The 17,056-nt window shown below is 30.0% G+C and overlaps 1 protein-coding gene across 2 annotated transcripts; it reads left to right on the top strand.

Moving 5' to 3' along the window:
* The first annotated feature begins 3,201 nt into the window (after positions 1-3,201).
* LOC143246320 (cilia- and flagella-associated protein 299-like) lies at positions 3,202-16,649 on the top strand. 2 transcript variants are annotated; one of them, XM_076492854.1, is made up of 7 exons: positions 3,202-3,336; positions 4,935-5,044; positions 6,382-6,512; positions 7,360-7,450; positions 9,678-9,820; positions 14,245-14,374; positions 16,188-16,649. In XM_076492854.1, the coding sequence occupies exons 2-7, from the start codon at positions 4,937-4,939 to the stop codon at positions 16,284-16,286; spliced, it is 702 nt and encodes a 233-aa protein (XP_076348969.1). In that variant the 5' UTR covers positions 3,202-3,336; positions 4,935-4,936; the 3' UTR covers positions 16,287-16,649. The 2 variants fall into 2 exon arrangements, with proteins under 2 accessions (XP_076348969.1, XP_076348970.1); XM_076492855.1 differs by having other exon boundaries at positions 3,212-3,336; positions 4,922-5,044.
* Positions 16,650-17,056: the final 407 nt, after the last annotated feature.

The following is a 17,056-nucleotide window of genomic DNA, read 5'->3' as shown; positions in this document are numbered from 1 at the left end:
ATACATAAAAATAAAAATTGCGTCAAATGAGCTGCCAGTTCGTGTGCAGAAAAAGAGCTTCGTTGAATATAATACATATTAAGTGTTTTAATTATTTAGTGAATGTTAGTACAGATTTTAAAAGTAAAAATGACAATCAGATTTTTTTTTAAATTCTGATATAATCACGAGTTTGTATCTAGTATAGAAAATATGTTTTATAAATATTATTGGTAAGATATATTTTGATAACCTAAATGAAAAAAAAAAGGTTAAAATGTTCACTATTTCTTAACTGAAATTTACGGATAGCTTGACTTTCGTTAACTGTATCTATCAACTAAATAACTATTTTCCTTTCTTTCTTTTTTGTTTCTTGCCCTTGTATAGAGGTTTTCACATTAGAATATTTTTTAATAGTCAACACCTTCCACCAACAACTGTTAGACTATTCTTTTACCAATAAATAATTAAATATACCGTCACATTATCACGTCCTCCCTGCCTGAAAAAGGCGAGTATTTTCAGTGACTGGGATTTGAACCCGTGTATTGCAAGTCGAACTCTTTAATCCAGATATCAGGTATGTTGAATCTTTATACTAACATTTTGGTTATATTTTCCAATTAGTTTATCAATATTATCAGTGTGTTCCCAGAAAAGCCTTATAGCTGTATTTAAGAGCAAATTATCATCCTCACTTCAGTGTGAAAGCAATTTTAATTTCAGTTGGATAGAGAACGACTGATGTTAAATATCCTCACACGTTTCGTTCCGAGTCCGTTCTCTAGTTTTTCTCTATTACAGCTCATACATTTGTTGTTCTAAGCCTGTAGTGTGTCCTTTATATCTCTTGAGAGTTATTATTTTATAGCCAAAGTGTTAGTCTTTAGTTTTTGGATCAATTTAATAGGATAAAATTTATATAATGTCACATATTATTGTTATTCTTATTTGAAAATGTTGAAAAGTGCTTAATTACAAATAAACAAACAAAGCCATAAAATGCAAAGAGGTCGTATTAAAAACAGTAATTACAAAATATTGCTTTTGCAAATATTATTAATCTTATTTACTTTTTTGAGAATATAATAATAATGACATTAAATAAAATATATTATATTAAACTACAACAATATATGATTTTAAAAAAAGTACCCATAACATTAACACAACTCAAATTTGATTTACTTCAGACAATTGATCTGAAGGAAATGAATCATACAAATGTAGTAGCAGATTATTTTTAGTTATAAACACTAAAAACACCTATAACTGGCTCCATAAGCAAAATCTATGCTTAGATCATTTATATTTATTCACTGAAGATAATCTATATATCTACTATTTGTCTCTCTTTGTAAGTCTGGCATGACCAGGTGGTTAAAGCACCCTACTCATATTCTAAGGGTCACGGGTTCGAATCCCCGTCACACCAGACATGCTTGTTCTTTCAGCCGTGTGGGCGTTGTTATATTACGATCAATCCCACTATTCGTTGGTGAAAGAAGAGTTAGCGGTGAGTGATGTTAAATTAGGGACGGTTAGGGCAGATAGTGATGTTAAATTAGGGACGGATAGCGCAGATAGCTCTCGAGTAGCTTTGCGCAAAATTAAGAAAAAGAAAATTGGTATTGTATTATAATTGTTGTTAAACAATCGGTTATTTGTTTTCTGTATTACAATTGTTGTTAAACAATCGGCTATTTGTTTTCTGCCCAACATACTTTTCGAAACCCGGTTTTCAGCGTCGTGAGCCTGTAAACTTACTGCTAAGCCACTGAAGACTAATTATAAATGACATTTATGTCATTGGCTTAAGTTTAATTTTCGATATATCGTATCCATTTCATTTAGATTATAATCCAATGTTTTGCATTATTTATTCAATCTATTTTTACATCTATTTATTGGTGAAAATTATTTTTTCTCGTTTTTCTTCTTTCAGATAAAATAATTATAAAAAATATAATTATGTTGATTTGATGTATTCACATTATGATTTCATTCTGAGATTCCATTCTCTGTTTGCGACTAATAAACAGTATTTCATGCCATTTTCAAAATATTTTGTTGCCAGCGGTATCTTTAGTATTTTTTTACCATTATTCTATGAATTTACCAAAAAACAAACACGAGAAATTAGTAAAATAAATAAATAAAACTTTTAAATAGTTGAAATATACATAATATGCATATTATGTGTTATCCCGAAATTTAATGATAAAGGAATTTTTCAAAATTTTCGTTTAGTCTTGTTTCTATGCAGTTTCAATATAAAAACGAGGTACAAAAAACCGTTTAAATTGTTTCATGCTGGTTACCAGGCCCGGTATGACCAGATGATTAAGGCAATTTGAGGATCACGGGTTCGAATACCCGTCACATCAAACATGCTCACCCTTTTAGCCGTGAGGGCGTTATAATGTGACGCTTAATCCCACTATTCGTTGGTAAAAGAGTAGCCCAAGAGTTGGAGGTGGGTAGTGATGACTAGCTGCCTTCCCTCTAGTCTTACACTGCTAAACTAGGGACGGTTAGCGCAGATAGCCCTTGAGTAGCTTTGCGCGAAATACAAAACAAACCAAACAAAATCTTTAATAACCATTGTCTTCAACTACCATTAAATGCGTCCAGTCTGTTTATTTTTATACAGCTTAAAATTCAATCATGTTTTTAGATTTTCAAATTGCTTAAGATTTTCCTATACAATTTTTTCTGTTACTAAGCAGAGTTAGCCGATACTTGCGAAGAGTGTTGTTTTGTTTTTCAATTAAACACAAAGCTACACAGCGGGCTATCTGTGCTGCCCACTACGAGTATCGAAACCCGGTTTTTAGAGTTGTAAATTCAAAGACATGCCATATCCAACTGGGGAACGGTTCCAAAGAAATCGGTTTATCGTAAAATTTTATATGGTAACAGAAATGCTATCAATAACACACACATTATATTGTAATTCTGTTATCGCCTTTAATTTGTATAGTCTGTGTGTGTAGGAAAGCGTCATATTCGCTTTTATTATTATTTTTGGCCCCATATAATCAAACCATTTGAAGCTTTGTACTGTCAGTTTAGGTTTGTGTTTTAGTGAAAACCCCTGAAGAAGTTCTAAAATTAGTCGTTGAGTGTTTAATTAAATAAAAACAACAATTTCATATTATAAAGTCGTTTATATCTGCTAATAATAAATTGCTAAAATATTCCGATAGAGGGAAATACTCGTTACCATAACAACGTTTTTACTGATTCAGACAACTTCCTATAGTGCTTGAAAAGTTATTAACCTTAACGTTAAAATCACGAGAGTGAAATTCAACAAAAGCGGATCTAATATTGAAACTGAAGTTATTTAAGGTGAGATTACATTTGTTTAAATCATTCGCTCAAATTTTCAAGGTATTTTCAGAATATAAGCCTAAATGAGTGTCAGCGCAGAAATCACATATTAAACAAATTTTGTGATAGTAATAATATGTTTTTGAACTTCTCTTCTTTACTAAAATTTCGGTGCAGAAATGAAAAAAAAAGCCTATACATCAAAATCAAACAAAATAACATGATGTTTTTAAACTTACAGTGAGCATCTTACACAAATATCTTCACCAAGTTAATTAAGTCACAAAAACAGTAGTTAGATGTGCCACACGTTTTTTGTGTTGAGTTGGTTTTTACGGTAAGAAGAATATATTTTTATAAAAATACACTAAATTTTCGACTTTTGTGATTGTAATTTTTAAGCTTTTTTTATGTTGATTTCATCAAGAAATGTATTTTACATTAGTGTATCTCACACTTTTACTTAAATTAAGGCAAGAAAGAACTAGCTTTGAAAGGTTTATTTCAGGATAATATAAAGTATTTCCAATTTTGTTGGCAAAACAAGTTGTTTTTCTTTTACACAAAGTTATTACACATTTATTTTCATCTTTGCATAACAAATCTCATATAATTAAGTACAATGAAATTCTAGTTTTTTTCTTTTTTAAATTTGTGCAATCTGTAGCATCTCTTTTTTAATATCCATGAAAGCAAAATTTTTTCTGTATATATAGATAGCCATTTACTTGAAACCATTGATGTTTCCTGTGATAAGCATTTACCTACTTGTTTGGCTTTATAGATACATATATAATTGTTTTAACTTTTTGTATATTTAGTTGTAGGTAAACTTAGACTTAAAAGCTCTGTCTAAGCAAAGTACTTCAAATACTTTGACTTTTAAATTCTTGATGATCTTTATTAGCATTTTTCTGTATAAAAGACCACTGGATTTCAAAATAAAAAATAATACTTTTGTATGTTTTTAATTGTTCATGAAGTATTTCTGATGGTTATCTTTTGTATGTAGATCTAGGCTATCTCAAGTTTTATAGTTTCATTTTTTTTGTCATAAGCCAGTTGCAACTGTGGGATCAATGTAACATAGTCTTTGGGAAAGTTAATTTGCTGATTTGTTTGTGTTTAGACTTTTTTCTTGCATAAAGCTACAGTGGTTGTTGTTGGACTCTTAGGAAGGAAGAACAAGACTTCACAAAAGCTGGATCAGTTTTATCATTTTGTTTGTTCACTTTGATTTACATATTTGTTTACTTTAATTTATCATGCATACTCCAGAACATTTCAGCTCTGTAAATTTTAATTTTGATTTTGTTCACTTTAACTCCAGTGTGAGAATGTGTTACTTTCTTTTTTTTTTCTAAATTAGCAATTTTTTTGTAATTAGTATAAAACTATATCATTTAATTTGTATATAAATAATTTTAGCTTTAAAATGTATGTACATGTATGTATTGTACTTCAATTTAGCCACATCACTAGTACACCCTAGTTATAATAAAATATCTTAAGTATGTATCAATATTCTTATCCCACAAACTTTTGAACACGTTTCCAAAATAAACTGGTTTGTACATTATAAGATGTTAACTTTATTAATCAGTTTTCTTGTTTAGAGATGGAAGATGATGTTCATGTTTCTTCAGACCAAATTGTTACAGAATTCAACACTTATGAGGAATTTCTTGGTTCTCAAATTACGTCTTTGGATCTATTTTATCTGGAGGTAAAACACAGTTAAGTAATCTAAAGGTCTATAAATACTATCAGATCAATGAAAGTAATATTTAGAAATTTGTTTTTTCCAGAATGTAAAAAGAAAAGCAGATAAAGTTTATATATGTGTAATGTTCACAGATGAAATGCGTACATGTAATTACAAGTAAAAGTATTTTGTAGCAGATTCTTAGTTTGTTACCATTATAACTTTCACAAGTAAGAATTATATTAAGCTGTTGTTAGAACTATGTTTTCTTATTGAATATATAAGCATAAATATTTTTTTAGAAAATACTGCACTAACCTGAAACACTATCTCATCTGAAGAGAAGTGCACAGTATATTGCAAAGATTCCACTGTTTTAAGCAACTTGTATGTTCAAGTAAAGATTTCCATTATTTAAAAGAGTAGTTTTAAATTCACCTTTTTATTTAGCTGCCATTTTTAATTTATTCAAGAAGAATCTGTCAAGTAAGCAAAGTTTGTTAAGTTAATCACTATTTGGTTAAGGTTCCAAGTTGACATGTTACAAATTAATGGGATAAGTTAAATGCTTGATACATATATAATATATGTGTATATATATATAAAACTTCTTAAATAATGTGTTAGTATTGGTTATTGGAAACCATAGGTAGAATTTCAGATAATGTCATTAGTTCAAACTAATGAAGTATTGCATATACATATTCTGTGAAGACAGAAGTATTGTTAAATTTAAAAATAAAGATCATATGATATTAGATCACCTAGTACAACCAAGTTTGTGAACCTTTGGTAAATTGTTGAAAAGAGCTGCTTAAGATTTCACTGACCTAATGGTGTTATACTCCCTATTATCAGGGATGCTTTTTTATTTCCAAATATTATTGATCAGTATAGAGAACATAGGGTCACTGACAGTCTGTTTAACCTCTTCAATTTTGTTTTATTTTTATCTGGAAATACAACATTGTTAAATTAATCTGGTTTAGTGTTGACAATTTATTTATTTCTTAAGTTATCCAAAATAAATTTCTTATTCTTGCTGATTTTTAGAAATTTCCTTCTCAAATTATATGAATAGAGACTTGTAAGGCAAAGCTTGTTACATGGATTTTTACACTAGCAAGATACACATCACTTTACTTAGGTGTTTTGACCAATAGATCAAATGGAGTGAGATATTGTAGTTACCTTGCCATATGTCTAGTTTCGATTGAAGTGATTTAATCAGGTTATTTACATTGTATAGAAAATACTTAGAGCTTCCACTATGGAAGTAGAAAATTATTAAATCAGTAATTCATTGTAAAATACTCATATAACAACACTAGTTTTATATATGTATTTACTGATGTTAGGATGAAGAAGTAGCTAGGCAGCTCGTAGAACTAGGGTATCGAGGCAGTGGTGAGATTCTTAAACGTGAAGATTTTGAAGCCAAAAAACAAGCTATAGAAGCCAGCAGATTAGCCAATAGAATGCACCAGAAGTACGTGCAAACAAACTGTACACTATTGTAATTTTGCACTTTATTTCATAACTAGTTTAAATTATTTGTGTACATAATGAAAATAACTAATTTAAAATATTAATCATAATAACTACATTTCTTAATGAGTGAATTTCATTGTTCAAAGTCTTGCAGAAATGTTTTTTCAGCAATCATTTGTGATCTTTATATAACACAGTAGTGTATGTATATGATTTTTTACCTAACTCAGCAAAATATGCTATTATGGTTTTGAAACTAACCTACCAGATTCTTTATCATGAGAAAAAAGACACTTTAATTATCTGATTTTTTACTTAATACTTAAAAAATACTATTCACACAAACAAGTATTGTGTTATAGTAATTATCTTTGTGAACTAACCAATATTTTATAAAGATATTTCTAACATCAACATCATGATGCTATATGAAGTTACTTTTAAGACTTGTTAAAACATATTTTTAAAATATTTGCAAATTCATTGCTTAGAAATGTGTTCATTAGAAATATCCATAGCCTGGAATAAATGGCATGAATAATAATATCTTTACAGCAAATCTAAAAGGAAAAAAATAATAATGCACTGATGTACCTCTTCCATATTTTATTCACTTTAAAAAATAGCTATAAACATAATTGTGACATTAGTATCCCTACTAAGACTACAGAGATACTTTTACAATACAGTTTACAAAATAAGAAGGCTCTGGTGAGTATGATAGAATGAAAATTTTTAGTATAAGAATTTGACTTTAAAGAAAATAGGTGAAAAGTAGAAAATTTATCATTTGTAAAAATTAATTTTTTTCTGTTTTCTTTTAAATTATAATAAAAAATGTATAGAACACTTGCAAGTGCTGGAAAACAGCTGCAAGATACTTTTCTTAAGGCTTTGGCTGACAGAGAAGATGATAATCGCAAAGGAAACTTAAATGTAAGATAAGTTATTTACAAGACTAGCAACTAAATATATTTTGTGTTAAAATAGTAAATGCATGAAATCAACTATATTATCAAAGTGGTATTCATTTGTTTTACTGTGTTCTAGATATTGCCCTTTCTGTTAGTTGACAGCACAGAGACATTCAGAAGCATAATTTTTTAATGTTTATAGAATATAACCAACCTCAAGGAAATGAGATGTTTCATGATTTTGATCATTATTAAACTTAAAAGGAATTCACACTGTCAGAAAAATGTACCTTAAAATTCTGCTCTGTTTAACAATTACAAAGTTCAGTAATTCACAGGATTGCTTTGATATAATATGTTACAGAGACCTTCTGCAAAATATTTTCATATGTACTCAGTATATATTTTTGACATATATTCATGCACTAGTGAATGCAACAGTGAAGCTAATGAACCAATTATTTATTTCTGTGTACACATTTGCTATTCCTTGCATGTCTGCCTTTGAGGCTTTACACATGCCACTAGCCTTGAGCTATCTCCCACCTAGGACATGTTGTTATATGAACTGTGCTAGTGCATGATGTAATCAGTAGCCCTTCACTAATAGGAGGATGACCTGTTTTTCATGCACAGTAGATCCACATAAGCACTTGAACTAAAAATTAACCTCATTCTTGTCTTCTGCACTGTTTTTAGCAGGTTTGTTTCTTTAGGTTTAAGCTTTTGAATTTCATGAAATTTGTGTTGCCCTTTCGCACAGTTACCTTTTTTTAGTTTAACTTTGATTTGAGGCTACATTGCCATTAAATAATTCAAAAAATCAGTTGTTCTGGAAAAATGCTACAATGATCATGAAGTGACAATAACTTGAAAATCCTCCCAAGGTTCTGGCAACATTGCTGGTACTACACCTACTTTGTCTGTGGCCACTAGAGGCTTGTTGACTATGGAAGACATCACTATTATAGTTCATAGTTTTGTGGGTTTTTTGATGCTTTTCCTACCTCTCTACCTGTAGAAAACCATTTTCCTCTCACATACATTTTTTTTGTGAATTTGATTACTCAGGTTTGTTCTATACTTTACTTTTTTTATATATCTTTTGATTCTTCTAATTTCTTATTACATGACTCAATGATTATTCCATTTTTTCTTCTGCTACAGGCATACAAGTCCATGTTTCAATATTCCTGTATTAACTTAGCTCCCATGCTCAAATGGCTTGCCCTCCTTGATTCCAGGATTCCTTTTCTGTGGACCATAGCCATTCTCCTTTTATGTTCTTAAACTACCAATCCCCAGAGTCTATTCTATCTTCTTGAGGAACTGACCTTCTGCCTTCAGTAACATTCTATAGTTCCCAGTTTTTACATCTTCTTCGTTACCTACCTTCTGTTCATCTCCCATCTGAATCGCTATACCATCATCCTAATAGTTTTTTTACATTTCTACAGTTGACTCTTTTGATGGTTTTCATCTTCAGCTTTGTCCTTACTTATTTAGTTTGTCTGTTGTTGGCACCTTTTGCAATGTGGCACCTTTCTCCTATTCCTTGACACCTTGAACTTTCCATCTCCCATTTTTCCTTCCTCTATTGCTTTTCACTATCCCTCTGCTCATCTTGGTCAACTGATCAATTTTTACCAAGTTGTTTTTGACTCAAACTCCTCACTTGATCTAACGTTTTTAATTCTTGATTTAGTCAGGTTCAATGCTTACCTCTCCACACATTTCTCAACCCTACTCCCTATTATTGGTGTGCATAAATCTTGCCTCCTCTAAGAATTAAGTTAGTTTTTGTGTATAAGTGCTTATGTAGATTTACTGTTCATGGAGGAAGTGTGCTCTCCTATTGATGGAGGGCTATTGTTGTACAATAATTACATCATACACCAGCACAGTTCATGCTGTTACACATGTTTTAAGTGAGACATAGCAAAATCTGAAAAGCAGATGTGCAAACAATATCTAATCTGTTCAGTGAGGTAAACATCTGTCAGAAATACATTTCCACATAATTAAAATGTTAATTTTGAAGTGTATTTTGTTGAGTTACATTCATTTTAAGAATTTTTAGTATTCAATAAAAGTCTCATTGTGAGACCATGAAGAAGTAGTATATTCTTTAGATATTTTTACATTATTGAAATCTGATATAAAGTAGTTAGTTATAGTCAATGTAATTCATGTAGATGCCATAATTTGCAGAATATTGAAAAACATTCATAAAATACCCATTTTTTCAGACTATAATATTTCTTCGAACTTATAATACTAGAGGGCAGGAAGTGTCGGCTTATATTGATTTTGCTCACAGACTCCAAACTGAAGATTGGGAACTATATTTTTCTGGAAGAAAAAAAATCCTTCCTAAAATTTCAGATCTAAGGTAATTAAAAATATGTTTTATTCTTTGAATGTTCTTCACTTTTTTAGTGACATGAATTTCACTAAACATTCTTGCCTCCTGATAAGAAGCAACTGATATTATTCAGTTCTCTTACACTTTTAATTTTAAGTATTTGAATCTTGTGATCAAAATACTAATTAAAACCTTACACTTATTAATTTCCATATGCTTATTAGCATTTCATTACTTCTTTGAGGGATGTGGGTTCGAATCCCTGTTGCACCAAACACGCTCGCCCTTTCAGCCGTGGGGGCATTATAATGTCACGGTCAATCCCACTAGTCATTGGTAAAAGAGTAGCCCAAGAGTTGGCAGTGGGTGGTGATGACTAGCTGCCTTCCCTCTAGTCTTACACTGCTAAATTAAGGATGGCTAGCACAGATATCTCTTGTTTAGTTTTGCGCAAAATTCAAAACCAAAAACAAACAAGCATTTCATCAGTAAGATACAACTTTTTCCAACCCAGCTTTTTAGAAAATATGTGTTAAATGAACATATGTAGAAAGTTCTTAACTTTGTTATAATTTTCATATGTAAATTTTCTTATTTTACTAACCACAGAAGCTATGCAAATAAAAATTTATTAGATGTCAAAAAAAGATAAATTTCTTAAATATTCAAGCCAAAAAAAAGTAAAATTTTATGTTTTAATAATAGGAATCATCAAACAAAATAGTAAGAAGGTTAATATTTCTTTAATGTATTATTTAGGGTATTAAAACCATATTTCATTATTTGTATATCTTATCTGTATAAACAGGAACATTTATAATATTATGTAATGTTTTATAAGTTTTTGTTTTTCTAATATCATTCAAAGCTTTTACTTTCTGCAAGCATTTATATTTATTAATTATATATTTAAATCTTTGTGTTTTTAGGAAATTTTTTAGTTCTTTTTAACACTTTTCTTGTTTTTGCCCATAAATGTCTGCTAGCATATACCACTACACTAATGTAGTGTAGTGTAGTCAGATTCAATGCTTACCTCTCCACACATTTCTCAACCCTACTCCCTATTATTGGTGTGCATATTGTATTGTTTATTAAGTAAACAACAAATTACTTATCTTTGATTAAAAGCGTAAATACGTCTCAACTTATTTTTCATAGCTACATATACACATATAGATATAAAGATTACACAACAGTTATGTTAATTTTGATATCTGTAGGAAAAAAGCACAGTATGTTATTAATCATAATAATCCTGACATTCATACAATTGATTTATAATGTAACATATTAATTAGTACCTTCTTAAAATTTTTTATAAGACTTAAGAACTCAATATATATACTGTGTATATACACACACCTAAAACATGGTGCAATGGTGAGGGTGACTTTGTGGGAAAAGTTAGTAGTCAAAGTAGTGATGGAAGGAGTGTTTGCTGTTACCTGCTTCTAATGTTTCAGAGAAGTAAATAATAGATGGTCATTGGCTGTAAAAGTGTCTTATGGGCTGAAGTTCAAAAGTCATGGGTCTATGTAGGAAGCTGGTGTAACTTAAGAAACTGCTCTTCATATTGGTCTTATTGTGGATGCTGGAATGGAAACTTCAGCTCAATTCATGTGTTTGCAATAGTGTAAAACATTTTTTTTAATTGCATTCCTTCATGGAGAGAGCTAGTGCACCTTCTGAGATATATAAGACATTTGTGTGCCCTTTCCTAACACTGTGTGTATGTTGTTTTGTAGAAAACATAGTAATTTTTTTAAGTGCAAGGATGTGGTATCATCTACAAACGTAGTTAACATTAACTTACGTCAAAGATAGTAAATGCTCAATAACAGTAATAATAGGGGGTGGAGGGGGCTATGAACTTCCATATAACATGCCTTTGTTTGTTTTAAATTGGCCTAGCACCTAGGAGTAGTTAGATAATGGACAAGCACACAGGCACACAAATCTGTGTACTTTATACCTTAGTTTTATTTATTTGTCTTTTACCTGCAACACTGTTTCTGTCATTGTTTTAAAGGAAGCTAATGATCGGTTATGTAAACATCATTCCCTTTCAAGTTCAGTGCATGTAGGGTAACAGATGATAAGAGCAGGTGCCCAATTATTGTAAAGTTTCTAATGTTACTTTTGTTTCTTAAACGGGGTGATGAGAATTGTTCTGGAACTTATTGGTCAGTTAATCTTACTTCCAAAGTAAGAAAAATTCTAGAATCTGATACAAGAAACTTAATGAAATAACAAAACTAACATGAATTCCCAAAAGGGAAGTCTCACTTTACAAACCTTCTATAACGTTTTTAGAGGATATTGCTTATTTATCTGGGCCATGGAAATGGTATAGACTTTGTGTATATAGCTTTTCAAGAAGTTTTTGATAAGTTACCACATTAAAGGTTAGTTAATAAAGCACATCAGTAGGGGTTGAGGAAAGACTAGTTAATTGGATTGTAGAGTGGTCAGATGGGAAAAGTACAAATGAAGTATCTCAGAATTATGGGTCTTTATTATTTCTTATTTATATTAATGATATTAATAAGGGTATAATTAGTAAATTAGTAATGTGTTTTATGATGTTAAACGTTTTTTTATAGTAAATGCAAGTTAGTACATTCGGATTATTGTAATTTGGATCACCTGTATAATATAGATGGAACAAACTTAGTAGAGTGACTTAAAAATGCTTTTTACATATAAAAAAAAAATTCTTCACCCAAGCCATTGGAGCAGTGCTCTTACTAGTAGTAAAGCTAATAGAATTTTAAGTTGCATTTTGAGGCATATTCATTACAAGTCAAAAGAGGTATTATCTCTGTGCAAGTCACTAGTTGTGCCTCACTTGGAATGCTGTGTATAGAATTAGTCTCCTTATCTAAAAAAGAATATTGACTTATTGGAAAGGGGCTCAGATGATAGCTAGATGGTTTTGGGTTATCTTGTAGGAACAGGTTAAGATCTCTTTTTTTTTTTTTTTGAGAAAAGAATGGTAAGAGGTGAGGATCTTATCTAGAGGATTGATAAAATAAATGCCACTGACTCCTTTGTGTAGTATTCTGAAGATAATAGGATGACATGACACATGTTTAAGATTTTAAATAGACAAGTTAAGCTCCATTTTGAATAGTTTTATTTTTCTAACAGAGTGATTGACTTGTAAAGGGAGTTGTTGTTTGTCATTGGTAGTAGAGGGTTGTGCTTCACAAGACTTTAAGAAGGGAATTGATTATTTCTTGAAGAATAAAGGGTGAATTTAAGTGTTAATCAGTGATGACAAGAAAACCCACTTGTAGAGAAAAATATATATGTAAAAACGGCTTATTTGGGTTGAGAAAATATTAAAAAATATATTCAAACATCTAAGCATGCCATCTACATTCCTACACTCAGTTACACAACCCCATTCAAATATGTGGTCAGCTATCAATCAGTTACCTCTTTCTTTCTTTGTGAACCTGACAATGACTGAAGAAGATCAAAACGTTGTTCGCTCCTCTACATAAAAATTTTCTTAACCCAAACGAGCCCTTTTTACATATATAATTTAAATTTTTATTTTTCTCAAGAGCCAGTGTGAAAGGAGAACCTCGAAGGACCAAGTAGTTCTTTGTTGTCCATATGTTGTTGGCTTGCTTTATAATTGCACACACATATATATAGCATGTTTCATAAGTGATTATCTTACATTCTTTTCATGAAAATACCAAGTGAAGGAAACATTGTATATCATTTTTATTTTCCACCAGAAACTGGACACATAAAATACTTAAATTACTATATAATTTATAGAACTGCAAGGCCTAGAAAGATATTGTTCACTTAAAACATTATGAGATATGCTTTGAAATAATCCCTAAGGGGGAAGGGATAGGATCTGTTACTTAGATAAACATCAAATACTGGAGAATTGAGGTTATTGAATGCATTTTTAATTGTTTAATCACTTCAGAAGGCTTGCACCTGTAGGTTTAAAACTATACATATAGATATATAGCTCCCTCAATACCATACCACTTAAAAATATTAGTAATGCAAGTAAAATAACTTCTTGTACATTTCTTAGATAATTGTTGAAACTCTGATTTATTTAGAAATAAACAGGGAACAAAAAGAAAAACAGAGCAAAATCTTATACAATTCATGAAGTTTCTGTTTGTCACATTAAAACTAAAGTTTTATTAATTCTATGCTCTGTCTTTACTATTATGATTTTACACTGTGTTGTAGAACTACCTGGGACTTTTCCATACATACAAGATAGTTACATGTAGTTTTGTGTGAAAAATCAAGTTTGTAAAACCTGTCAATTTTAAATAATTCAAATATTTCATGTAATATATGAATATATTTGTTTAAATCTGAACACTGAATAATATGCTCATAGTTGTATATACTTGTAGTTTTGTTGTCTAAAAGGTGATAATTTTTATTCATTACGATAGCTACTACAACTGGAAAACTCAAAGAACAACTTTCAGTCCTACTCCTTATTACCAAGTGATTACAGACAATCGTGATGGTATCCTCTTTAAGAACAAAAAAGATAGAAAAATTCTGAACGTTGATCCTAAGGTAGTATAGTTTAACATCAGTTAATAATGTTAAGAAGAGTCATACTGATTTGCAGTTTGTTTGTTTTTTCAATCCATATGTAGCCACAATAAAAGAGAAGTTTTCTGTTTAATACTTAAAGTTGCAGAGTTTCAGGACTCTTAGAAAGGTTGTGAAGCCTTTTTTAAACTGTATTGTTAGTTTGAATATTACTTTAAAATATGCTAAACACACAAAACAGATACCTAACCATTCTGAGGTGCATTAATGCTTGTAAAATCTCATAGTAAAATAGTGTTTTTGCTCGGTAAAATTTAATAAGCTGTATAAGACATAATTTAATGGAAAGTCTGCCATCCAAACAGTGTGCATGTGCTGTAATATTGGGGGGTAAAAACAAGATAACAAAATGATATCAAAGCTATAACTAGATAAACACCTTTAAATGTTCCTTAGATAACTGGGTGGGGGAGTCTAGTGCCTCTCTTGTCCTCTTCTTTTGTAAATGTTCCTATACTAGATACCCACTCTTTCTTTATGTATATATATCACTTTCAGAATGTTGCATCTTTGTCAGTCACTGCATGTTCATTATATTTTCTGTATTTTCGTATGTATCTAAGTACTAATGATTCACTATTATTAAATTCGTACTACTCTGTAATGGAGGGGGATAACTAGTGCGTCTCTCTCGTCCTCTTCTTTTGTAAATGTTCCTGTACTAGATACCCACTCTTTCTTTATGTATATATATCACTTTCAGAATGTTGCATCTTTGTCAGTCACTGCATGTTCATTGCATTTTCTACATTTTCTTATGTATATAACTACTAATGATTCTTTATTATTAAATTCATACTACTCTGTAAAAAGAATATTAAATTATTTTCTTTGAGTACTGCACTCTAGTGGCTCATTGGTAAGTCAGTAGGTTTTTAATGCCAAAAACCAAGTATTGATACCTGTGGTTAGCACAGCACAGATAACTTATTATATATGTTTGTGCTTATAAACAAAAATATAAATATTTTAGTCCACGAAGAATCATGTAAATCTTTTAAATTATAATTCATTTGTCTGTGAAAGTTTATATGAACATATGCTGCCAGAATAGTTGGTCAATGTTTTATATTATCTGTGCATGATGCTATAAAGAGATTGTACCTTTAAGATCCTGTATTACATCATTACATTATTTAATCTTGTATGTGAAGATTAGTAAAATTACTTTTCTGTTGAATTAGAAAATGACTTTTGGTGTTTGATAAAACTTTACTTATTCCTTGAGGATGCATAGTGATTTCAAAATTTATTCAAAATATGATTTTATGTAAACCATTTCTCTTTATCCTATAATATGCATGTAATTATTTCTGAACAAAAATATATTCTTGTGCTTGTACAAGTATTCTGATAATGTTTTGTCATCAGAACCCCATTTTCAAGAATACTTATTTGATAAACTAAAGATACAAGCACAAATTATTGAATATGCAATTTCTTATTACAATTCTTAAGTTCTAAAAACATGTAAGTCATTAAGTCATTGTGTGTGTGTCAAAATTAAATACAGATTTGAGGAAGAGCTTACAAGGAATTACACATCCTGTAAATTTATAACAAAAACTATAAAAACTTAGTTTGATACTATTTGACCCACATAGTTTATTTTTTTAAACAATTCTTTATCCAATTTATAATTACAACTAACCAATGTTTTATTACATTAATATTGTAAAAAGGTATGGTTTTCTGATTTTAATTTGTGTGGATTATTTACAAACGTGTGTACTAATTTTGTTTTTTAATGCTTTAAATTATTTTTATTTTACAGGCCCAAAGCCCAGGAGAAGACTCTGTACGTATTTCTGTTAATTCATCAATATACCTTCAGGTGGCGCTGTATGATCACTTTAGTAGGCAAAAGACGTAAAAGTCATTTTACCAAATTTTGTTCTCTACTTTTAACTTGAATTAAGTAGTTCTGAATTATTATATCAACATGAAAAATAAAACAAGACAAAAAACGTTAAAAAATTAAGAAAACTAAGGATAACAAGTAGACATTGTTAAGTGATAATAATAACAAACAACAGAGCTTTTTTTTATTTACAAACCTCTTGAAGAGGCCTCATAATCACATATATTACATACAAAACAAGTAGAAAAATCAAATACACAGTTATATACAATTGAATGCACCTAATACTGTCTGTTATTGCTCATATCAAAGGACACACAATAATGTAACGTTGTGAACAAGGACGAACAAGTTTAGAATAAAATTGAAAGAAAGAATTGACATCATTACGAATAACATACCTGGAATAATCAAAACTTATTTTCTTTCTTAATTGACCCTTATAAAATGACAACAGATTTAAATGGATATTTTTGGCTAAACAAATTTTCCTAACAGTCATAATACAATATTTAGCTAATGTAGTCAAAAACATACACTGTAGGCTGTCATCTTTTCTTAATCCTTCTAGGAAGCCTTGTACAAGAATTCACCGTTTCTGATTCATTGGTACTGATTTTTGAATGATAAAGGAAACAGTGTCGAAAACTAATATCCGTAACGGTTGAACCATTGGAAACAGGCAATATAAATGTCTCACTGTTTCAGTGTCTTTACCACAAAGAGTACATAAACCAGTATCATGTTTTTGCATGTGAACAAGTTTATTGGTCGTCATTAAA

This window comes from Tachypleus tridentatus, chromosome 3 (assembly GCF_004210375.1).
Source record: "Tachypleus tridentatus isolate NWPU-2018 chromosome 3, ASM421037v1, whole genome shotgun sequence".
NCBI classification, from domain to species: Eukaryota; Metazoa; Arthropoda; class Merostomata; order Xiphosura; family Limulidae; genus Tachypleus; species Tachypleus tridentatus.
Note: the sequence above shows the minus strand (reverse complement) of the source record. Positions and strands in the feature narration are given on the sequence as shown.